This window comes from Stylophora pistillata, chromosome 10, assembly GCF_964205215.1.
Source record: "Stylophora pistillata chromosome 10, jaStyPist1.2, whole genome shotgun sequence".
NCBI classification, from domain to species: domain Eukaryota; kingdom Metazoa; phylum Cnidaria; class Anthozoa; order Scleractinia; family Pocilloporidae; genus Stylophora; species Stylophora pistillata.
Window position 1 is genome coordinate 677,501 of NC_142528.1, and position 26,867 is coordinate 704,367.

Genomic DNA, 26,867 nt, shown 5'->3' on the forward strand with positions numbered 1-26,867 from the left:
CGTGACTAACGCCCCCCCCCCTCCCCCCTCACCATTCACCTCAGCACCCTTTCAGCTTCCGTTTTTGAATAATAAGAGAGTGAAGGAAGTACAAGATGATTCACATGCTATCACTCGTTATCAGCAGATAAAAAATACCGGACATATTGAATATAAATAGAGAAATTGAATATTAATTTTTTTATATGAAATGACCCGTTCAGGCTTTTCTTCACATCTTCATTCAGAACTTTTCAATGAAAATGAAAATCTTTTATTGCGAAAGCGTTATCACTTCTTTTCCGCTGGAAATTGTCTCCACTGACTACTGACTCGCTTCGGCTGTGCTCAAACTGTGCATGCAAACCAACAACTCTAAGGCTTGCTTTAGCTCACGGAAACGTACAAAGAAAAAAGGTTCGAGGATGCAGGATCCAAATCTTTGGGAAAAATCTGGCGCTCTTTCAAATTTTCACAACAAAAAGGCCTGGCCTATGGTAATCGTTCTCACCTCCGTTAATTTGTAAGAACTCTTATAAAAGACCTACTAAACGATAGATAACTGTGCTAATCCTTAGCTTGAAATCAACTTTAAATCAAATCTAGTTTATAAACTAGTAGCTGCGTCTGTCGATATAAGAGAACAAAAACTGACTACCTTCAATTCGAAAACCACTTAAACTGTTGCGTAAACGCGTGTCTCTTCTCGAACATTATTTTGCTGGTTACAATGCAGTAATGAATACATGCGACAAAGTTTCGAAATAAAGTTCCAAGAGTTACGTGTCTGAACTCAGCTAAAGCAAATTATCGTTAAGTCAGTAACCTGTCAGGCACCGACTCAGCAAAAATAACAGCTAAAAATAGTGCATTTGTTTTCTGGACGAGCTGAATCAGCGCGAAAATTACCGATTAGCAGTAACACGGGTGCGAGTGATGTAGTAGTGATATTAAGGCACAAATAAACTGTTTAGTCAGTAATTTAACTAAAGGACTCGGTTAATTGACAATTACAAAAGAACATCAATTGGTTCCTTTTTTATTTATCAGAAATTCTTGCTTGAATCTTACAACTGACAGCTTTTAATCGTAACCTTGGCGTCGTTCCATCTATTTTCCTCATTTAGTCCGTGAATCCTAAGACTGTTCGCCGATTTCGGCGCCAACAAAAAGAATATCATCGAATGATGTTTTACTTAAGTAACCGCTGATAGTGGTCAAAATATTCAGAAAAGTACAGCATTTCCTTGGCAGTTTTTATTTTGACCTCTACTCAACAAAGTAGAAGACAAAAATTAAACAAAGAGACAACAACACGAGCAAGACTTGCTCGAGCATGTATGGGAAATAAAACGCAATATTAGAACTTCGACGAACGATTCACTCACAAATTTATAAAAGCATCTTAGAAGTGTCCCCAAAAAAATTAACGAAAAGCTTTCTAAATTGCACGATTATCCTTTTTTTTGAAACCTGTCAGTCTGTGGAAAAACCAAACATGGTTAAGCTGTGCTAAATTAAAGTGAACACTAGTTCATCGGCCGGGAAAGCAAACGGGAAACATAAACTTAATCCGGTTACACAGTATCAGTCACCAAATCAGCTTAGAATGACGGGAGAAATTTTTCTCGAAGTTCACAAGTTTCATCAATTGATCTTAAAATAGAGCCGTGTGGATCAAACCCGTGTCCAGGCTGGCTCCCACCACTTCCGGTTCCTTTTCGAAGAGTGTTGTAAACAGGAAGATGAGAAGAGGGGGAAGAAATGGGGGGGGGAGAGTAGGAGTAGCTCATCATAAGATATTGATACAAAGAAATACGAAAACCAAAAATGTAAGATCTACAAGTTATCTTATCACTGACTGGGTCTTTTCATCTTTGCAGTGACCTCATGCGACAGTCTTTGAAAAGAATTTAAATTCTCTTTTGGGTAGATGTTGGGTAAATACTAGGGCAGAAAATTATGTGGAGTGCCTCCCCCGGTCGTAATCAAGTGGAAAGACAAAAAAAAATCAAAACAGTTGATCAGCTGCTTCATTTTGAACAAAATACGTCGAGGCAGCGTTCACCCTTCCTGGAAACTTAACGCCAGGGGCCCGTTTCTCGAAGGTCCCGGTAACTTAACGGACCCGTAAAGCTGTTATGTTTTCTTTTAAGATGGGGATTTCAAAAGTTTTGAAAATGATGCAATAAAAATATCACCTAAAGAAACAAAAAGGACTTGTTTTGGGTGCCAGAACCTGCTTCCCTATCCTTTAAATTTTGATTTTAAAACATGGCTTCGGGCCTGTTAAGTTACCGGGACTTTCGAGAAACGGGCCTCAGGTCCGAGGTTTTTATCGCTAAAAAATAATTTTCCATCCATAGTATGCATTTAAATTAACAGGGGGCGAAACGCTGAAAGTTAGCCTCGAGCTTGCACATTACAAGGGCGTAATCGAGTTCAATAGGAACAACAAACCCTAAAAATGTTAAATTATGGTCGTGTGAAAAAGAGATCTGATGAAGTGAAACATGCTTTCTAAGTTCTTATACCGAAGTAGCAACTGACATTAACACTTTAAAAAAGTATGGAAAATAGGATAACGAGTACTGACGTCACAGTTTTCGAAGAGTTAATTGCTTTTCCTAAGAATTTTTTTTCGTTAACGCCAAAGGGTAAAGTTGGCATTTTCACACTATGCTCTTCAACGCCTGTTTACGAAAATGTAAATTTTCGATGGATCACTAAAATATCCTGATCGGTGTTCATGGTAGGTTGAACTATAACAACAAGCTAAGTTTGCTTTTTTGTCAAATTTACTCACTAAGTGAAAACGCAGACTCAAAGTTAAGTGTTGATTGTTGAGTTCGCAGACAAAACAGCATGTCTGCATCAATTCATGATTAATTCCTTTTCAAAAATTCATCCTCAATAATGAAATGTCCACGGTTTTCCATCAAACGGAATTTTCACCAGGCTTCCTTTCCTTCCTCAAGACCAATTTTGAACTTGTGTTTTTTAGGGTTAGGGTTAGGTTAAAAATCATATTACATGACGCCATAATTTTTTCTGATCATCATAAAAACTTGTCGGCTCTAATTCTCATGTCGACAAATATTCCTTTGACCTCCTTAAACTGGGTAAACAATAATCGTTTTTGACAAGTCTAGAGACCAGATGTTTCATTATTTTCGCCTGCAAAACCATCAACTTGTGTTCTGAAGTGTAATAAAAAAATATTTTACTTCCATCTGAGTTGAAAGTATGGGATATCTTAAGATCAGCAAGATGTCCTTACACAACTGTTTGAAAATTTTGGATCTCACCTTGGAATACAAAGGCGGTCATTCGTTTAATTTGTTTTGAGTTTGGGGAAATATCTTCATCATTACACAATCGTGCTGGGCCGTGCATTATGAAACATCCTAAGAAGCTCATTGACTCTATTGTCATCAGTCTCGCTATCATTACGCAAAACTGTTTATCAACAAATTTTTCTGTCAAAAATCCCCTGTTTAGGTTGAATGAAGTGAAAGTGTCCCTCTAGCTAATTTGAAAAATTCCTTCTGTACGTGGTAGATCTTTAATGAGTGATTCCTCTCATCTACCGGCTCACAAAAATACACAAAGTCCTCGATCCGTGCTTTATCAGCCTTTATATCAACTTGAAGTTGAATTGTGCCAAACAGCCAGGCTTTCTTGCATTAAATAACGAAACGTAAGTTATTTCTCTCTTTGTGACGAATTAAAAGACTGAATTACATCGCTTGACGATTTTCGCTGCTGTGTAAATTTTTCATTTGATCCGGACGAACCATTTCAGTTGGGCTCAAATAAACCTCTCACAAAATACGAAGTCTGCCTGAAGTCATCTCGTACATTATGCGGGATCGAAAAGTCGAAACTAATACTCGGCTCACGGACTTCATCGTAGAGTCAGTAACTGTTTTTTTCTTCTACTTTTGGCTACTCCAAAAAATCATGTTCCCGAAAATTTATGAAATGACTTTCAAAACTTGGTTATGTTGAAAAAGGAAATTAAAAAGTAATACAGTGTTTAATAAACGTTGAAAGAGTTCTAAGACAATCTGTTAAGACATAATGGTAGGAAAATCTCACCTTGTCCTTCTGGTATCAGGGAAGCCAAAACCGTGAGAACGAAGCAGTAGAATTCAAAGAGCATGTTCCCAGAAATAACGCTCGTTATAATTGTAGGGAACAGCTATCAGTGTGGTTTTTCAACTTTGCGCATGACACAGCTGAAGTTTCATTTTTGTTCAAATACACCACCCTATGCTTGATTATGAAGTTCTCATTCGTTGTCACGACTTAATTAGTGTCTTTGGGAACCAGTTGGTTGGTGAAACTCGATCGTACTATGTGGTGTATATTAATGACCTTCAATGTCACTGAATAAATGAAGGACCATAATATTTATGTGTTTCTGGCTCCATTATGTCCGTCTGAGAGCAACGGATGAGGCAATTAACAACACTTTTTACCAACTGTTTACACACTCCTCGTCAGCCCTCACTTGAGCGTAAAATTAAGATGACCGTTTTTACCAAAACACGTTGATGTTTCGAATTTTGGTGTTGGTTCTAACGAAGAAATTGTCAAAGATATCCTTGATTGTTTGGTGAGGCCAAATTTTCATGTGGGTTAGTGTCCTTTGCACATGCGTGACTAGCACCTTCCTCTCGCCCCCCCTTCACCTCAGTACCCTTTCAGTTTCCGTTTTTAAATAAAGGGAGAGTGAAGGGGGGTAGGAGGTGATTCACAAGCTAACACTCAGTATCAGTATATAAAAAAAAACTGTCAAACGAATTAAGACTATCTAAACTGAGAGAAATCGAATGTCAATTTTGTTATATGAAATGACCCGTCCAGGCTTTTCTTCGCGTTTTCTTTCAGAATTTTTCAATGAAAATGAGAATCTTTTATTGAGAAACAGTTATCACTTCCTTTCTGCTGGAAATTGTCTCCATCTGACTCGTTTCGGCTGTGCTCAAACTGTCCATGCAAACCAACAACCCTATGTGGTTGGGGTTTAGCTCACGGAAAGGTGCAAAGAAAAAAGATTCGAGGGTGCAGCCGGATTCAAATCTTTGGGATAAATCTGGTGCTCTTTCAAATTTTCACAGCGAAAGGCTAAGGCTTAAAGCTTCTGGTAATCGTTTTCACCTCCGTTAATTTGTATGAACTCTCGTAAAAGACTTACTAAACGATAAATAGCTGTGTTAATCCTTAATTAGCTTGAAGTCAACTGTAAATCGAATCTATGTTATAAACGAGTAATTGAGTCTGCCGATATAAGAGGGATAAAACTAACTGCCTTCAATTCGAAAATGACTTAAAGTGTTGCGTAAACGCGTGTCTCATCTCGAAAATTATTTTGCTGCTTTCAATGCAATAATGAATACGTGTGTCAAAGTTTCGAAATTAAGTTCCAAGAGCCTCTGAACTCCTCTAAAGCGAATTAGCAGTCAGTAACCTGTGAGGCACCGACTCAGCAAAAATAACAACTAAAAATAATGCATTTGCTTTCTGGACGAGCTGAATCAGCGCGAAAATTGCCCATCAGCAGTAACGTGGATGCGAGTGATGTAGTAGTGATTTTGAGGCACAAATAAACTTTTTAGTCAGCAATTTAATTGAACGACTCGGTAAATTGACAATTACAAAAGAACATCAGTTGTATTCTTTTTTCTTTAACAGAAATTCTTACTTGAATCTTACAACTGACAGCGTTTAATCGTAATCTTGGCGTCTTTACATCTATTTTCCTCATTTAATCCGTGAATCGTAAGAGGTCCTAAGACTGTCCGCCGATTTCGGTACCAACTGAAAGAACTTCATCTAATAATGTTTTCTTAAGTAACCGCTGATAGTGGTCAAAATATTCAGAAAAGTACAGAATTTCCTTGACAGTTTTTATTTTAACCTCAACTCAACAAAGTAGAAGACAAAAATTAAACAAAGGTAAATACTACGTCAGAAAATTATGTGGAGTGCCTCCCCCGTTCGTAATCAAGTGGAAAGACAAACAACACGAGCAAGACTTGCTAGGGCATGTAGGGGAAATAAAACGTGACCTTTTGAAATCAGTATTCTCTCGGTTGAAGTATGCCAAACATCTTGTTAATTCTACCATCAAAAGCTTCGTTGACTCCAAGATTTGCGACCAACAGCGGCCTTTATCACCATCTCAAGAGACAGACGACACGATTTGAGTGGTTTTACCATTTAAAGATCAAATCTCTGCAGATCTTATGAGGAAACAACTTAAGGATCTAAGCCTAAAAGTACACACCACCATCCAGCCTGTGTTTGTGAGCCGAAAAATTGAACAAGAATTGAGTGTGAAGGAACCAAAGCCGCCGATTGTAAATCAGCAGTGTGCTGTTTACGGTTTTCAATGTGACCTGTTTGATGCGGGTTGTGTATAGGTTACACACGCGGACATTTACATAATCGTGTCCCAGTGTACGAAATTCTTTTTATAAGAGCGTTAAAGCCAAATCTTAATGTGCAATCAGACTCTATTCGTGCGAAAGTATTTCTATAAATGTTAATTCTTCGCGCCAAAAACGCTTTATATGCTGCAATTTGCATGATCGTTCATATTTTCCTTCATAATGGAATCATGACTACTCCGAAACGTCGGATTTTATTGTTCGTTTTTACGGTTTTATGACCTATTATCAAAAGTATGAAAATCGTAATCTTTCACAATGTGGTAACTTGTGAAAACAGCTTTCAAAGCCTTTTGTTTAATAATGAAGATATTTCGGCATATCACAAATTAAAGTGGTTTTCATTAAGGCCCTGAATAAATGAATTAAAGACATAGTAAAAATGCTGGAATAGTGAAAATTACATATTCAAAGACTGAGGAAGATAAAAATTTAACAAGTTGTTAAAATTTCATAAGACCGAAAACTCCAGACAAATCTGTATTGTATTTAAGTAAGGAAGTTCCGCTAAAACAATCCTCGAAAAAATGACCTCTTCCTACTACTTTCCTTCTCGTGAAAGCGAGTCGGTCGTTTACTCAAAGAAGAGAATTTCAATTTTAAAGTCAAATTTTGTGCAAAAAGCATCTACGGATTTTTTTATTACTTTTCTCAATAATTGGTCTGTTCGGCGATAGGAAATGAATCATTTTATTGGTATGGCTAAAAAAAAAAGTTATTATCAATATGCTGTCCCCTTATGGGTAATAAGCTGAAGTAGAAGGAAATAATTCTTTGTTAGGGATCGAGCTTTAGCATAGATGCGAAAGTCGACTACGAGTATCGTGTAATAAACTGCAAAGTGATTATTTTGGCATTTTTAACCAAATGGCATAGCGAACATAAACTTCTTCGAAGGAAAATAATACCAACCTCTGGCCGTTGAAAGTATCTCAAAAACATTGATGCTAAACCTCGCCTTTTTCTAGTTTTAAAAATTAAGAGTTACTAATTGCAACTGAATAAGTCAATGAATTAAACATCAAGCCGACCAATTCCTGCAGCAAGGAAAACTATAAATAGAGGTTTTGCACAGCAGCCATGTTGGATGGCAGGAACAATGAAAATATTTTGCATAAGAAAGAAACTTTTTTCCCAAAACCTCTATAAATAAAGAATAACGTTTGAACAAATCGACCAAACGTAAAATTACATCTGCAGCGCTGTTCAATTCACAACGGTGAGAATACACAAGACAAGCATTACACATTAGGCACTGGTATGCTGAAATAAATTCAACCACTTTTAGTTGCTTGAGTTTATTTTATTTTTTAGTCCTTCCGTTTCTGTTGGAAATCGTTGGCCCATTCGCATCGCTATTTTCTGTTTTTATTTCCAAGAGGATTTGTTGTCTTCGGTTTTACATACAGTTTTGTTTTAATCTTCACACATAGTACAAATTGCTTATAAATCAAACCTGAAGTTGGGTCCTCATCACTCTGTAAGGACCCTCTGTAAAGTATGGTACTGTTTTGATGGTGTTGGAAAATTTCGGTTGATCGTAAATCCCAGGGCCAATTGTAGACAAACTACTGAAGTCTTAGACATGTACATCCCCTACAGTTTGGGGTTATCGGGAACCAATCAGGGGTGTATATTACACTTTTCCCCCTCTTAAATTCTAGTGGTCGATGGTGGCCGATCTTTGAAGTTAAATATAAACTTCCATTTTGACTGTCGATGACGTCAGTGAGAATCATTACTGAGCTCGGTCCAGGGACCCAACCACGTTAGTCAAGAGAACCTAAGATGGTGTGGAAACACTGAATACCTTATTCCTGCAACAATTATTTGGGACTAAAAAATAAAGCCTTTGCAATTTGACATGCTTTCCAAGACAAAATCTGCACTCCCCGATCCCATCCTCCTTGCCAGCTCTAGCGTCCTTTTGAAAACTGACAATTTCTATGGAATTTTGTTGGGACGTGCCGGCAAGTCCTAACACCCCACCATCAGTTACTCATGATCAGAGCTCTGAAAAAAAGGAAAACAACAACAAGAACAACAACAGACAACTCTCAAGAACTAAGAACTAATTTAGTGATTTTAACAAACTGTAGTTTGCAACATGTTACCATAGTTAAGATTATGCCGGAGCAAGTATCAGTTTGTCAACACTAAAAGTTACGGCTCCTATAAAGCGTACATTTTAAGTTTACATGCATTAAGAGGCTAAGAACGTTTCCAAGATATTTAATTTCGCGTTGTTAACAAGCATAAACGTTCTTTCTATATGCTAATTGCAGGGTTCTTCTGCATTTCAAGTAAAAACGCACGAGAGCCTCCAGAAAATTATTCTAGAAATTGACAGAAATATAACAATCTAACAGGTAAATAAAGTTTTGCCTAAACTTGAACGTGCCATCACCTTGACATATATAACCGCTCTTGTACCCTGAATGATAGAGTTCATTTAGAAACAGAACCGAAATGACTGAGTCTCATTTTAAAACTCTCAGGCCCTCACTTCACCACTCCCCCGTACAAAACTCGGAAAAAAAAAAAAAAGCACCAAACAGTGGCCACTTCTACAAGTTGGTATCTATCCCTGGCCAGTGTTTCATTTTCCCAGGATACTGCTAGAGGTGAAGCCGAACACTCTTCAATTGACTGAAAATCGTGAAACCAAAACAAAAATATTCACAAACGGCGGACTCTGCTGATAGTAAGCGGAGGACACCATGCAAATCGAAAAATGAAATGATAGTTTCGGGGAAAATTTTCAACTGACGCCAATGACACCAAAAGTTCGCGGGAACATAAAAAGTCGGCTCGAACGGTGGAAAAACAAAGACATGGGGTCTCACTGGCCGTTTGAAATCTGTAAATCGATCTTTGGTTTGAGCTGTAAAAAAAAACAATAAAAAAAAGACAAAGAGATGCATGATGAACCATCACTGTCAATTGAAAAGCATTCTTAGATATGTAATGATTGAAATATGCGAGAATGTAAGGAACTGTCTCCACGATAGTTTCCTCATAAAATACCTACTAGTCCTAATTTCTCGCAAGATATTAACAGATGATATTTTTTAGCCAAAGTCTAATAATCTAGGAAGCTGTATTTACATTAAGCTGGCCTAGAAGCAAAACAAATTTGTGGCTAAAATGGCCCTAGCTGTAAGAAACAAAACCAAAATGATAACAGAGCAGGATCTTTACCTACTTTTTTATAAACCATATTTTGATCAGCTACTCTTAACATGCCGTCCGGTGGAATATATTTTTAACAGAACACAAACACAAATAGTCAATTGAACTTCTAGTTCCGGTAACGACCACTAAACAGATCTGTGAGTCGTCTTCTGCGATCGGACTGGGAGCCCTTTTAGTCAAAATCTACTAAAACTGATAAATAACGTGTGAAAGTTCATTACATACATTCATTAGATGAGCGAGTCAGTATTCGTTTACTTCACTTAATGACATAGCGTTGAAAAAGCCCCTCTTGCCTTTGGAATTACACAATATTTTTTCGCGGTCTTACTTCACTCTCATCTAGTGCAATAAGATCGAGTCAGAGATAAGCTTTATCAGTAAAATCACACAGCCTTCAAAGTCCTATGACATTCAGACAAGTTAAAACAGGTACAAAACATCACGGGGCGTATTTAAATAAACACCGCTTATGACTGTGCACTTCCACCCCTTTTCTAGCGGTTGTTTTGTCTTTTGTAACCTTGGCCTATTACATAGATTGGGGCTCTGTTCTCTCGGCCCCACTCTTCCACAATTCTCTGGATCCTTTCCCGCTTAGGTGTTACCAAAAGCTTTAAAAAGTTAAGTCGATTTCATCTTTTTCTAAAACTGAGTCTCTATGAACGCTAAGCGTTAAACTACCATGTACATCATGCTGTAATTTCACTCAAATATCTGCACTCTATCTGGTGTTGTTCCAAGTTTGCTTTGTCGTCTCTTGAGTTAGGAGAAACCGCTTTCCGTTTGTAACGGGTTCTTGCTTTGAACTTCGAAACTGTATTATCAGATAAACAGCTTTGTCCATAGATACTAAATTATTTTGATAGTGTTGAGGGGTTTTACCACTCGCTTGGCAAATTAACAAGAGGTACTGAGACTCTGTAATTTTCTTCTTTATTCTCTCTCTTGTTCCACTGCTTATTTCTACTACTTTCAGCAAGGAGTGCTCCAGTATTAAATACAAAAATCACAGACATGTTTGGGTTAGCTAACCGTGGGAACTTCCAAAACAGGATGTTCAGTGTGGGTAAAACTCAAGGTCAGTTTTACCAACTCAAACATGACCACCTAGCAAACTAGTTATCTTCAACCATAACAAGGGATTAAAATGTCTAGCACGGTAAGTGCTGAGCCAAGTTCAAGCACACACTAAAAATAAATCATCAAAACTATAGATTCATCAAAATAGCACGTAGGGGCGAAAAGGCGAGACTTAATAAAACAAAAGCTAAACCTAAAAATGCTTGAAATATCGAGCCTTGAAAACGCTCTACAACATTCCTCCCCGCCTAAATTAAGCATCGTCCTCGATGCGGACGGTAGGGAAATATTACATGGAAAACTCAACTTATCTAATACAAAATAATTAAAATTTTTTTGCTGTTTGTTTTGTTTTGTTTGTTTGTTTTTTTTTAATTACCTATCAATTTAGGCTAAATCCAATCAAGTGGTCATCAATCGAAATTGAACTACGCTACTCGCGAACCAAAGGTCTTTGAAAATGAAGACGTTTTCGCACTCGCGTGACGCGCGGATTAAAAGGCTACGCGCCAGAGAAAGGTAACTTCTCATCTTTAAAGTAAATAATATTTCGTAGAATCGGTTTTCTTGAACTGAAGGGCGGATACCTGGTCTATAATTCTAGAAAAGTTAAGAAAAGCTAAGGTTATGACACAGTTCATCATTAAAATAAAAGAAAAGGAAATCAATAGTTCAGTTCAGTTCAATTCAGTTCAGTTCCTTGAACGACTTGTCTTGGATAGTCTTTACTTCTTTTCTCTCCGGGTTTGTGTGTTGTACGACTTTCTTCTGCGGATATTGTTTTCAGACGGTTGATCCTTCTGTGCTTTGAACAATGTGTGCAGGTTTTATGTTGGTGACTTTCTGCAACTGCTGTTGGCAAGGTAGGTGGGCTGGCAGGTATGGAGTGTCGCACAGATATTCTGGAGATGCACCGGCAAAGAATACAGAATACAATGAAATTCACCACTGATAGACCAAGTGCAATGAACGTAATATACTCGATGTAAGTGAACTGAGTAGTTTCCTCTATCTGATCAATCAAACTGTCTGCCTTCTGCAAAGTGCCACTGAGCTGGCTATCATAAAGTTGGAACAACTCATCGAAGTTGTCGATCACTGTATGATTAATCTTCATAGGTGGTGGGATGGTCAATGACTTATGATGTAACTTCAATGTAGGAAAATCATCTGAGTTGGGATCCCACTGAACATAAGAAAGTGTGTCCGTTGAAAATAAAGGTAATGACACCATTAGTCTTTGGGGACAAGTGCCCAAACTAGTCTCCATTCCAATGAAGCTAACGTTGCAAGGGAAGTTATAGATGGCCAACGGAGAAATGTTAAGTTGCTCGCCATTGCTCAAAGCTAAAGTTCCAGAAGTGGTGGAGAGAAAATATCTGCCTCCAAGATGAGCCAATGGGTGGATATGGTCGCACTTCGAAGTTGGTTGATGGTTTCGCGGGAAAGAAAGTTTCAGGTCTGGATTCCAAGCAAAACCTAACCATTGCAAGCTAGAAACTGTCTTTAATACATTCTTTGGGCATAAGAAACCTACTTCACTTCTAAAACACCTATCTAATCCGTCTAAAGAGACTACCTGCCTTGAATTTGGACAATTAATTAAAGCAAGGTTTGTGTGTTGGACAGGCCCTGAAAAACATTTTCCCGAAATATTAAATTTGAGTGGAGTCAAATGTTGTACGACGCAGAAACTATTTTTATCTGTAATCTCTGGTGCTAACAGTAAGATATCTACAGTCAAATCCTGACCGCTGTGTTCGACATCGACCATTGGGCTAGCCAGAACAGACAAACCTTGTTCTAATGCTGTTATAGTCAACCTCAATGAATGATCAGTAGAAAGTTTGGCAGACAAGTGGGAAGACATAAACTTAGGTAAATCGGAATAACCTACTAATGATTTTTCATGTAGATGGGATATCTGACTCAAAGTATCTTGGATTTCAAAAAGTCTTAGAAAAGCGGCAAAAGCACGATTAATTTCAGCGGTATACTTAGAAAGAAATTCCATTGTCATTCCTTCGCGGCATTTGGCTGAATTGGAAAATTTTTCTAGCTGTTTCTGCCAGTCATTAAAGGTACTTTGAACCATTTTTAAATCCTGAGACAAAAAGTTTAGTTTGCTGTTCATCTGATCAGTAATTTTGAATAAATACACAATTTTTCCGTCGAGAACTCGCATCATACTTTGTGAAATAGACATAGCGTAAGTTAGAGCTCTCAGAGTGGTCTTAAGGTTCTTAATGTGGTTATTTTCACATTTGTGTCCTGTCCCGGTCCAAATTGCACGAAAAATACCTAGAACACCTGCGTGACACATCCAATTCGAACGTCGCGTACGACTCTGTCCTCGTAACCACTGTCTTTCGTCAACTGAATGACCGCGACAGAATTTTAACGCCCAAGTTTTGCATTCAGAAACGGAGCTCTTATAGACTCTTGGGCACAACATTCTGGAGACTTTTCCTACCATAAACTGGTAATACCTTGGCAAATATGTGTCGCACTCCACTAGGGTTGAAAAGCCTGGTAAAGAAAGAAGTCTCCGAACGACCTTTTGGAAGCCTCGAACTGTCAGCAATAATTGATCGAAAAACTTTCCCATAGGCGCGGAACAGGATGTATTACTCATAGAAAAAGTACTCTCCATTTCCGTAAAATTAAAGACTGTGTGAATATTCAAAAGCTTTGTCTCGGTATAAAAGGTAAGCGGTTTAGGGGAATGAGCAATCATTAACGGGGCGGGGTAAAATTCTACTTTCTGCACGAGGGAGTCAAAATTTTGAGCATGCGTCATACAAAATTGAACAATAACAAAGGCAAATGTGAGATAAAGCAATGGTCGGGATGCAAGCCTGGAATCCATCTACCCAAAATCCTTTAATTTGATTTAAAAACGAAAATCTTTGCATACAGTCCTGAAGTTCCTGGGGGATAACAAAAATAGGAATGAGTCGACTACAAGAGAATTCATTCGTGTTGCAGCAGTAGCAGCAACAACCTCCTTTTCAACAACAAGGTGGCTACTAACAACAATATTACAGACAGCAGCATCCTTATCAACGACAAAGCTTTCCAATTGCACTTGAAAACAAAAACATTTGCCTAAAATCTTGAAATTCTCGAGAAGAACAAAACAGAAATAAATTGATTACGTGGGAGCTAGTCACTTCCTCGAATTGTTAAAATTATCAATAAGTTGTCTATCCAAAATATTTAGCTCTGGTTCCCAAGTTGACTGATTTTTGGGAAAGTTATGCCACTTAACTAGGTATTCCATTTTGCCTTTCTTTTTACGAGATTTAAGAATTCGCTCAGCTTGGAAAATTCTATCGTCGTCTTTCTCTGAGGAATCCGAACAAGGCTGGATCTGATTGTCTGAATGTGAACTTGAATTAGTAATATCTGAAACTGGTTTATGACTAACATTCTTATCGAGAGGAACCTCCGACTCAAAACAGTCATCTGGAATATCAGACTCATCCAGGTAAGGCTCATTAGGGTCGTCCACTAGTGGAGGTTCAATTGGTCGTAAAGATGGATCGATAAATGGCTTCATTCGATTCGCATGCACGGCAAAGGTAAGTTTCTTATTAGTATCAGTGCGCAAACGAAAATGAACGGGAGATGATTGCTCTACTATTCTGTATGGTCCTAACCAATTGTGCAAAAGTTTCCTAGATAAACCCTTTTTAGTTCGAGGTGTATAAACCCAAACACGTTGACCAAGTTCGAACACTGGTTCTTTAGTATTCTGATCATAATAATCCTTCATTTTCTGCTGAGCACGCTGCAAATTTTCTCTAGCTAAATTTTGTGCTAATTCAATGTTTTCAACAATTCGTTTGCGGTGTTCAAACACTGAAGCAGTAACGTCGTCATCGACTGGCGGTAAATACTTGACATCCACAGGCAAACGGGGCTCACGGCCATACAGTACGTAAAAAGGACAATCGCCAATGGCTTCTAAAATTGACGTTCTATGGGCAAACAAAACTAGCGGTATAAAATCATCCCAATCTTTTTTATTCTTTGCGACATACATTGAAAGTGACTGACATAAAGTAGAGTTAAATCTTTCAACTAAGCCATCAGTTTGCGGGTGATAACTGGAAGTGTTCACTTTGTGGATACGGAAGACCTTACAAACGTCTACTACCACTTTAGATAAGAAATTTTTTCCTCTATCAGACAACAGAACTCTAGGTGCACCATGTCTGGCAATGATCTCATTCACTAATAGACGAGAAATTACAGTTGCTTCAACGCTCGGAACAGGAAATGCTTCACACCATCGAGTAAGATAATCACTGAAAACGACGACGTACCTATTACCCTTATTAGAAGGTGGAAAAGGCCCTAACACATCAACAGCTACTCTATCAAAAGCATTCTCCACTGGGATTGGAAGTAAGGGTGCCTTTTTGGTATTCCTAGGGGATTTTCTCATGGAACACTCAGTACAAGACTTACACCAATGTTCAACATCTTTGTACATTCCTTTCCACCAATATCGTTGCTTAACCTTATTGAAAGTCTTATGGACTCCAAAATGCGCACCGGAAACGTGGTCATGCATGTTCGACAAAATTTCAAATCTCAATGCTGGAGGTACAACGAGCTGAGAAAATGAATCCCAAGAATTGCGCTTTCTATTGTTGCCTAAATGGTAAAGTAAACCATCATGTCCGATGTAAAAACTATCAGTCACAAGCAAAAGCTTGCGCGCCGCAGTATCGTCTAACGGTAAAATATCATTTTCTAGGTAATCGATTATCTCACTAAGGTCGAAATCACGCCTTTGCAATTCTCGTACTTTCGCTACTGGTTGCTCGTCTTTTTGGATTGAATTACATTCCCTTGTGTCATAAGGACGTCTAGACAAACTATCCGCATTGCCATGCATCTTACCAGGGCGATGAACAATTTCAAAATCGTACTGTTGCAAAAGTAAAGCCCATCTTGCAAGACGACCAGAAGCATCCTTAACATTCATTAACCAACGTAACGAACTGTGATCAGTAACAACTGTAAATTGGCGACTCTGAAGATAGGGCTGAAATTTCTTAATACCTTCTATTAACGCGAGTGCTTCCCTTTCAGTTGTGCTATAGTTGCGCTCTGCACTACTCAAACCGCGACCGTTAAAAGCAATCGCTACTTCTTTACCATCCTGGACTTGAGCTAAGGTAAATCCTATTCCTGTAGAACTAGCATCGACAAACAGTAGAAAAGGTTCTTTAAAGTTAGGATAAGCTAAAATAGGAGCGGACACTAAAGCACGTTTCAACTTGTCGAAAGCGACGGCACACTCTTCTGTCCAATTGAAAGAAACACCCTTTTTAGTCAATGCATTCAGAGGATTGGCTATATGAGAAAAACCGTTGACAAAACGTCTGTAATAATTAGCGAGACCTAAGAAATTCCTGAGTTCTTTGAGATTAGTTGGAGTAGGGAATTCCTGTACAACACGAATCTTTTCTGGGTTTGGACTAATACCTTCGGGAGTTACGATATGACCAAGATATTCTACCCTTTGTTTAACGAAATCACATTTCTTTGGATTTAGTTTGATATTAGCTTCGCGGAGTCTTTTAAAAATTTCTTCTAAATGGACCAAATGTTCGTCGACCGACTCTGAAAATATAATGATATCATCGATATATATAAGTGCAAATCGATATTCCAATCCTCTCAAAATATGGCCCATAAGTCTCTGGAAACTCTGCCCAGAATTTGTAAGACCGAAAGGCATTACCAAGAATTCATACAAGCCATTGTGCGTAGCAAAAGCAGTCTTTTCTCTGGCAGAAGGATGAAGTTCTATTTGCCAATAACCTGATTTCGTGTCAACTGTGCTAAAAACATTTGTTCCACTTAAAGAATCTAAAGTATCGGAAATTAGAGGTAAAGGAAAGCTATCTTTTTTGGTAACTTTGTTCAATTTACGATAGTCAACGCAAAATCTCATAGAACCATCTTTTTTCTTGACTAGAACAACAGGCGAAGACCAAGCACTAACTGACTCTTGAACAATTCCACGTTCTAGCATATCCGTCACTTGTCCATCGATCTCTTTTCTACCTTCAGGCGAAGTGCGATATGGCATTTGTTTAAGTGGTGTAGCGTCACCCGTATCGATCACGTGCTGTACTAACGACGTTCTACCTAATTCGGCATCAGAAAAAGCGAACACATCACGGTATTTACTAAACAAATCACGAAATTTAATTTTTTCATCAGCTGACAGTATACTATCAGACAAGTCAGGCAACTGAGAATAATCACATTCTTCTGGTTCGTTGTCACTACTAAGAGAACAATGACTTTCGCGTAGCTTTTCGTTTGTGTTCAACTCGAAAGTAGCTATGTTGCGATCTATCTCCTCAAAATTAGCTAGACGAGTCCTTCGGTAAATTTTCACTGGTTTAAAAGAAGGATTAACCAACCTAATAGGGATTGTACCATCCTCTGCAACACTAACAAGCTCGGACGCTCCAAAAATCGAATAACGGTGAGATAAATCAGGCTTTGGGACAATCATGCCATCGATACCATACTTATTTGACGAGTCTTCAAGTTCCCCAGAAATCAAAATTTCTGACTGAGGTGGAATCACAAAGCTATAAGAGGCATGGACAGAAGAAATGAAGGCTTCATCAATTAGATCATCGTCGTCATCTACGCGCACACCCTCAAAAGGAAAAGGACTGGGCTCAGAGGGAAAACTAACTAATCCATCCTTAAAATCAACTTTGAAACAAAATCGTTTAAGAAAATCTCTACCCAATATAACATCAAAAGACAGGTCCTCTATCACACATACTTCGAAAGTAAATATACGAGAATCAATAACAAATTCCATCAAAGTCTTTCCTACAGTAGTCAAACGAGAACCATTTACTGTAGTCACACTTTCTGAATCAGGCACACCAAGTTCTGGGTAAGCGTGACATAAGTGTTTTCGCCACACATTAGCGTTTACTGCTGTGACAGCAGCTCCGGAATCTATTAGACATTGAAAATTATGACCCTTTATGCTAACAGGTAGAAGAGCACTTCCAGGCGCAAAAGAAATAGAAATGTCATCAACTTTGTCCTTTACATAATTACTAACGGGCTGTACAAAAGAATTCGCTTCAGCTCTGCTGCTAAAGTTATTCAAAGTCCTCGAGACGGATAAACTTGTTGACCCCTGTTCACTATTCTCTAAATCGCTGCTAGCCAAAGGCGAGTAGTCACTACGTAAAGTTTTGTCGCTATCGGCTACCTCATTTTGCTTAGCGTTGTTCGAAATGACCTCCGAAATAACAATATCGTCACTACTTAACACATCATCATCAAAAATATCTGCTTGTTCAAAAACTAGGCTGTTTCCTTCGACAACAGCACTTTCAAAACTTGGAGGCTCTTCTTTTGAGACCTTACATAAACACTCAGGAGTTCTATCCTGAACAGACAAAGCAGAAAGATTCGGCGTACTGGCACCTGAAAATAAAGTCGCGTGTCCTTTGCTAGACACCGGAGGTTGTTTAAGTACTTCCACACTACTTGATATGACTACTTCAAACAATTCAAGTACCCTAATAACAATAGCTAAAATAATGGACAAAATAATGACGATACTACTCTCCAAACAAGCGCCTTGTTTTTGTCTACCACTCTGCGGAGGGTGACTAGATGAATGTTTTGGTGAGGTTTGACAATTATCTTTGACAATAACATGTTGCGCTAAATCAACTCTCTCGTCTACTGAAATCTCGGCAGGCTTGGCTTTACTGAAAGCAAGTTTATCAGCATTGCACGATCCTCCCGATAAATTTCGGTCTACAAGTTTCATTAAAGGTTTTTGTACAGTATTTGACGCCCCCATCACGGGTTCATTTTCTAACGAGACAGGGGCACCTTTCAGTTTCCCTGCTGCTTAGACTGCCAGTCAGAAGTGTTTTGATCCCTATTTTGATAAACATTTTGTCTACCACGACCACGACGAAAATTCCTAGGATCAGGTTTTGAACGACAAAAATAATAGGTATGTCCTTTTCGACCACAATTATAGCAAACGGCATCGCCAAAACGAGACCTGGAACTCCTTGGCTGAAAATTCTGATCTGAGCGCTGATTATAACCACTGGGTCTATTATTGATATTGCTTCTCATTAATTCGCGGAATTCGTCTCTAATAATTTGTTTCATCTCAGATTTGCTCATGTGAGGGTTTTGATCTGAAGCTGGACCCACAGCACTAATTGACTTATCCTTAGGGTTGATTGCTTTTGAGAGTTCTTCCAAAATTTGCGCTGATACTTCCTTAGGGTTAAAGTCTGCGCGTTTACTCGATCCTTGCAATACTGACTCTTTTAGCTTAGCGAAGTTTTCTGCCGATTCCAAATTTTCAGGTTGTTGCAAAACAACGTACTCGCGAATCTCGGGAATGAGTCCCTGGACAAAGTAGTGTGTCCATTCAGAATTGGGCAAATTAATTCTGGCACAATGTGTTCGAAGGCTATAGGCATAATCTGCAACCGATTCTTTTTCCAGTTGTCGTCGCTGGCCTAGCGCCTGTCTTACGCGCCACTCACTAGCACCGGAGGCAAAATGCGTAACTAATTCCTCAGACAATTCTTCGAAAGACATCTCGTCGGCCCTTGGCAAAGTTTTAAACCAAGCGCTAGCGTAGGCCTTTAAATAAAGAGGAAGTCCTAATGCTAAACTATCGTCGTCCCAACCATTTAGTCTACCGGCCCTCTTATCATTCCTAACAAATTCATGAGCGTCATCGGATTCGTCACCTCTAAAAATTGGAAATGTAACTGATGATTTTACACCGCTGCTTCTATTTTGTGAATTAACCGAAGCTTGCATTCGTTCGACTGCTTGGCATAACTGACTAACTTGGTCTTCCATTTCTGCATAGGCTGGTGCAAGAGACAACTGATTTGAGTCTAAAGAATTATGTCGACTATTAACAACTGAGTCGTTACGAGCTTCGAGAGAATCTTCACTTACATTTTCACGATTGGAAAGATTTTCTCTGGTCTTGACGCTCTCATAAATAACATCTTCTTCGGAGTCAGAACTTTGGCTACCGATACAAGAAGAAACCAGAGAACATTCACTAGGTGTAGGAATTCCACAAAAAGCCTTCGATTGTGCGTCAGCCCTCGGCGATCTATTAGTTGATTTAAAAAGTGAACGAAAGAATGGTACTCTAGATTGCTGAACGGGTGGAGGAGGGGCTGGCCACTCATTCGAACCCGAACTTACAGTTAAGTTTTCCTGGTGAACGGCTTCTTCAGCCAGGGCTCGCGCTCGCTGTCTAGTAATCAGGATGAATATTTAAGAGATACTACATGAGCCAGATTTCCCAAAAATGAAAGCAACGCAATCGAAAACGGTACTAATAAAGAGAAAACGCTACAGACCCGAAATTGAAAATCCAAACCTTGAAATTGACCATCAACAGCGATAATCAAATCAGAAGCTAACTGATCTATACACTAAATAAACTGTTACATTCTACGCTAGCTAGATCATTATAAAAGAACTCGGCTATCACTCAGATTTAGAAAGTCAAATTAGCTTGCAACGGAAAAGCATGCTGATAAAAGCGAAGTTCCACTCACAATTGTACGAATTCCAAAAGCGTACTTTACCAACTTGTAGATAATGGGTGCTCCACCGGTTTTGTTGAAGACGGGTCCTCCACCAAATTTGTTGAGGGGTTTTACCACTCGCTTGGCAAATTAACAAGAGGTACTGAGACTCTGTAATTTTCTTCTTTATTCTCTCTCTTGTTCCACTGCTTATTTCTACTACTTTCAGCAAGGAGTGCTCCAGTATTAAATACAAAAATCACAGACATGTTTGGGTTAGCTAACCGTGGGAACTTCCAAAACAGGATGTTCAGTGTGGGTAAAACTCAAGGTCAGTTTTACCAACTCAAACATGACCACCTAGCAAACTAGTTATCTTCAACCATAACAAGGGATTAAAATGTCTAGCACGGTAAGTGCTGAGCCAAGTTCAAGCACACACTAAAAATAAATCATCAAAACTATAGATTCATCAAAATAGCACGTAGGGGCGAAAAGGCGAGACTTAATGAAACAAAAGCTAAACCTAAAAATGCTTGAAATATCGAGCCTTGAAAACGCTCTACAACAATAGTTTTGTAAAGCGTCAGATGTATAAAATACGCTCTAAACCTCGCTAAACAGATGGAAATTTAAAAAAGCTTGTAATAACTACATCAGTGATTGTGTTCACTGACCTAAAGAGATGAACACAGACCATCTGTGCTGTAAAAACACTCAAACACAACGTCTGATGAACTGCTCCGGAAAGAGTCAGGCAAAGAATGAAGCAGGCCGGGGTCAAATTATTTATGTCGGAGAACGTCCCAAATAAGTCTACACTTACGAATACTGTTTCTATAAACTCTGAACTAAAGGAAAAAACTGACTTAAGTACCACAGATTGCTTTGGTAAAACTACACCTTAAACCTCTGACCAACAAAAATCTAAAGAATGACCAAATGACTGTTTGACCAGCCTTTAAAACAGAATTACCAACACGCGTCAACAATGTGCAGGCGTGTTCACTTCATTGGATGAATGTGATGTTTACCCGACCATGATCATCGCCATTATAACAACATTCATTTTGCTGATTTGTTCCATTGTTGAAAGATCCACCCCCTCCCCCACAAGAAAACTCTGCATTAGCCCCGCCACTCCCCCCAGAGTAACCTCCCCCGCCGCCAGCTCCCTTGTTGTCTCCAAGTAAACCACCGCCACCTCCGAACCCACCCCGGCCAACTCCACCCACTCCCCTCTGAAGATATCCTTTACCTCCTTTACCTCCACCAACTCCAGGTGTCGTTTCATTTTGTCCATCACTGAAGAAGCCGCCGCCACCACCGCCTGCCAAAATAAAAACGTGATCAGTGATTTCTTATAAAGACTATAAATATCATATTTTTTATCATTAACTTAACCCTTTACACCGTAACATTGGTCAACATATTCTTGATTAAGTTGGTGATCATTTTCTTTATTCTCGTAACCTCAATGTGTAACTTCGGGGTGATATTGCAAGGAGAAATCAGGGCCCAGTCATTATTTTTCACTTAAAAGAGTCGGGGGGGAGGGGGGCTGGAGGATTTTGGTTGTGTCATGATATAATTTCCCTGATCCGCCCCTCTAAGGTTCAGTAACATTCTTATTATTCCCCCCCCCACCCCTCTTTTATACTTTGTTGACAAGGACTGTTCCCTCTCCCTGAAAATCATGTGATCTCCCACAATCCTCCACCCCTCACCCCCAGGTAATAAATAATGACTGGTTCCTCAAATGCTAGTCAGTCTGAGGAGGTAAAGGGGTAAAAGCGGTTGAACAACGACTCACAATATTTTTCAATTAATTTGATTATTGATTTTTGGAATTTTCTTCAAAATACTATTGGATATTTTGAGTAATAGTAAAGGTTTGTATGGTCAAGTCAGTTTTAAAAGTGCGTTTTACCATCTGTCTAGTCGTTCTGTTTAGTTGTTCTGTTTAATCCAAACTCGCAATTAGCCAATGGGAAGCCTTTTTAACCATTCGGATGTCATACTATGTAAGAGAAGATGAAATGAAGTTATGCTTATATACATACTGACTGTTTGCTCTTAATTGAAAATACAGATTGATTTTCCTTCTTTCCCTTCTTACCTGAATATTGACCACTGATATTTCCTCCATTTCCGTCTGTTCCTCCTGACTCCAATGGCGAGTTGTATCCTGCATTCCCTGTTGTGTTCATGGACGCATCACATCCTGGATGTTGTTCTGTCATTTTTTTAATCCCTCCTCCACCTCCAGCTATGATCAAAGGCGTGTTGCTTCCTCTCACCACAAATGTACCTCCACCACCTCCGGCAGTTTTTGGGTTGGCATTCCCTCTTTTCCCTTTTTGACCAACAAGTATACGAATGACATCTTCTTTGGTAAAAATAAAGTTTCCAATCATCTTTGCCCCTCTTCCTCCGTTCTTGATGACGCTGTCCTCACCGTACCCCCCTGATGCTCCTATTGCTTCAATTCTGTATTGACCAGTGTGTGGCACAGTCCACAGTTGAATACCGCTGGACAATGTAACTTGTCCGTCATGGTACTGACCTGAGTAGGTATTACCGATTGAGTCTGGACCCTGATGTCCACTCGCACCAAGGGTTGTAAACACAGCTGTAAATCCTGCGTAATAGACACAATAATACTATCAGTTATCGCACTAGTGAGAAATTGTCAGAATTGTCCTTTAGTATTGCCAATATCGCCATGCTTAGGGGTGGGGCCAGGTTGACAGTGCAAAGCAAAGGAAAAACACTTTGGGAAATAGTTTTAATGGCAGAAAGATGTTCGACAGTTATCCGTGATAACATCTGGGTAAACGTCAAAGACAGAAATAAGATGAAAAATCCTTGACAGAAGATAAACAAACTATGCGACCAGGTTATTAATGAATACTTATAAAAACAAAAACAAAAACAAGCAGCGAAGGAACTTAATTTCTCGATTTTTATCCATCTTTTTCGCGCTCGTGAAAAATTTTTTTCTTGCAGTGTTTCCCGCCGCGCAAATTGATAATTTTCATTCAACAGAAGCTAGACGGGAATTTTCTCACTTTCGTCCGCCATGTTTTTCCTTTCTTCTCACGTCGTGCCATCAAACTATTTACCCTGATGGGAATAGAATTCCATACTAATTGTCTCATTCGTCTGCTTCTGTTTCCGCCTTCGATATTCAAATTTTGGCTTGGTAATTACCGATCAAGATAAAAAACCGAAGTCTTCAGACTTCATCATAGAAAAATGGCTTAAGTCCATATGAGAAATATCGAGATCTCGGTGGCAATATCCGATATCTCGATATTCGTTAATTTTTGTAAGATCCCAGGGTATTCTTACACTCAGTATTCACATCATAGTTGTGCATTCTGTTAGCACATTCGTGCCTCGAAAATGAGCCGGTCACACATTCGTCACATTACTGACTACAATAAACAGATTTCCTTACCTTCATCACAGTCATGGCCTTCAAATCCAGATTTAGGAACACACAAACACTGATAATCTCTGTCTGTAAACCCAGCTTGGCATGTTGCGTTATTCTTGCAGGGATTTTTCGCGCAAGCATTCTTAACGAGAAAAAGAATAGGGCCAGTAACTCAGCAAGCTTGAAGAGTCCAGCGCGCGCGCCTGTTCGTGTTTATACGTTCTGCATACTATTCAGTTCTATCAGATCTTCGTGTCTGCCCTCGCAGGTACTCTCATTTTTCATCATGTACCTGAGTTCTACGCACACTTCTTGGTTACTGACGCAAATGTTTGCGTTGAACACATTTTTTAGCGTTTCACGCGTGGCGCTGCTCGCGCGTGAGAGGAAAGTTTGCGCGATTTGTTACAAAGTATCAGAACAGCCATAGAGGTAGCCATTAAGAGTTAGAAAATGTGAGCCTCCAGCATTCCCTTATTTGAAATTTCCTTAAAGAACGCGCAATGGTCAGACGCTTAATTTTTGCTCTTGGAAGGGTAATTTAGATGGGTGACAGAGGCTGAGGGATTCACTGTCTCGTGAAAAACCTTCAATGAGCAAAAGTTTTCGAACTCTTAACTTACACACTTCATTCTTACCTCAGCTCCGCGATAGGTATGGTTTTTGCTCTCTACAAGTTCCTTATCGTGTTCAGTAGTAGAGTTATTCAGGTCACAGGTGTAAGTATTAGACTCCTTTTTTAACTCATGGAAGTTATAACTGACGCAGTTGGGCTCCAGGTAGCATTGTAACATGCAGATATCTTCGTCAAATACTTCAACAGTGCGAACCGTGTGATTCTCTAGCCGGTAGCCAGGTTTAGGAAAACTGGTAAACTCCAAATTGCGACAATTACCTGGAAAACGATAACGTTGAGTTAAAAAAAGTTGCTTTTTAACGCTGAGCACTTCAATGGAAACTGGTATTGTGGAACAGTGTGACTGATGATGAGTTATTAGGGACCTTAAGCAAACCACAACGGCGACGGCACCGAGGACGTGGAAAAACAAAAGATCTAATTGGCAGAATAACAGCTCAGCACGTGCGTTTAAAACTTAGTACATTTCTTAACTGTTCTTTTCAAAACAACAACGTGAAATCACCAACATTTGCGTCGTCTGCGAACCGAAACCGGGACAGCAAATTATTTTAATTTCCATGTGGAACTCAACACTACTTTTATACATAATGTTGAGGTTGAGATGTGGCGCCGTATGAGACGATGAACACATGCAGCCATTTTGGAAATTCTAATTCAAAGTAGAAATTCATTTTTTAATCCACTTCTTCCTTGGCGTTGCCGCCCTGACTGCTTAAGGTAGATATTGCTTTAGTTTAGGCTTGATTTTTGACCCCTGGATTACCACCAATCTATGTCAATCTCTTTAGTAACTGATTACTGAAATTTTTAACTCAACGTTCGCTTTGGTCAGCTATCCTTATCGATCGATAAGTGCCGAAGTTCAAGAACTACTGATATTGACATGTACATCGACTCGTGTTTATCACCTTATAATCGTCGTCATGCCAAGAATGTTAATTAGTTCGTTTAGAAAGTTTTCCCGGAGTTTTTGTTTGGCATTAATTCAAAGCTGAAAGCATGGAAAGGAATGTGTTGTTAGTGATGTCGCGTGAGTTCAGATTTTGAGCTCACTGCGTGTCAGTGATGCTGACGGTTTTATCAACTTTATGAAATGCTAGGAAGGTCAATGACCTTTTTACTAACTTCTTTTAACGCCAGGTTCAACTGAGGTTTTTACCTACAAAAAATAAAGTTTCCATCCATAGTATGCATTAAGAATTAACAGGTGCGAAACGCTGAAAGTTAGCCTCGAGCTTGCACATTATAAGGGCGTAATTGAGTTCAATAGGAACAACAAACCCTAAAAATGTCAAAATATGGTCGAATGAAAAAGAGATCTGATGAAATGAAACATACTTTCTAAGTTCTGACACCGAAGTAGCAACTGACATTAGAACTTTGAAAAAATATGGAAAATAGGATAACGAGTACTGACGTCACTGTTTTCGAAGAGTTAATTACTTTTCCTAAAAATTTCCTTTTCGTTTACGCCAAAGGGTAAAGTTGGCATTTTCACACTATCCTCTTCAACTTCTGTTTACCAAAAATTAATTATTTGATGGATCACTAAAATATCCTGATCCGTGTTGATGGCAGGCTGAGCTGTAACAACAAGTTTGCTTTTTTGTCAAATTTACTCACTAAGTGAAAACGCGGACTCAAAGTTAAGTGTTGATTGTGGAGTTCGCAGCCTAAAAAGCATGTCTGCATCAATTAATGATTAATTCCTTTTCAAAAACTCATCCTCAGTGGTGAATATGTCCATGGTTTTCCATCAAACAGAATTTTCACCAAGCTTTCTTTCCTTCCTCAAGAACCTATTTGGAACTTATGTTGTAAATCATATCGCATGACGCCATAATCTTTTCTGATTATCATAAAACTTGTCCACTCTAATACTAATACCGACAAATATTCCTGTTACCAGCTTAAACTAGGTAAACTGAACAATAATCGTTTTTGATAAATCTAGAGTCCACATGTTTAAAGATTTTTGCCTACAAAACCATCAACTTGTGTTCTGGAGTATAATCAAATATATTTTATTTCCATCTAAGTTGAAAATCAATATTTGTGAACATATGAAAATCCTATATGTGAAGATCATATTTAAGTTCCAAATATGAGATATTTTAAAATGAACAAGATGTTCCGACGCAACTGCTTAAAAATTTTCGATCTTACCTTGGAATACAAAGGCGGTCATTCGTTTAATTTGTTGCGAGTTTGGGGAAATATCTTCATTATCACACAATCGTACTGGGCCGCGCACTATAAAACACCTAAGGGGCTCATTGACTATTTTGTCATGAGTCTCCGATATGATGACACAAAACTCTTAATCAACAAACTTTTTTGTCGAAAATCACCTTTTTAGGTTGAGTGAAGTGAAAGTGTCCCTCTAGCTAAATTGAAAAATTATTTCTGTGGTAGGCTAAGATCTTTAATGACCAATTCCTTTCATCTACCAGCTCACAAAAATACACAAA

At 38.8% G+C, this 26,867-nt stretch overlaps 1 protein-coding gene across 1 annotated transcript in view; it reads right to left on the reverse strand.

Annotated features, from left to right (window-relative positions):
• Positions 1-8,492: 8,492 nt before the first annotated feature.
• Positions 8,493-26,867, reverse strand: part of LOC148721224 (uncharacterized) — a 47,320-nt gene continuing 28,945 nt past the window's right edge. Inside the window, exon 8 of the mRNA XM_088734784.1 lies at positions 8,493-9,086. Coding sequence (XP_088590910.1) covers positions 9,079-9,086 — 8 coding nt within the window. The 3' untranslated portion in view covers positions 8,493-9,078. The remainder of the gene's footprint in view (positions 9,087-26,867) is intronic.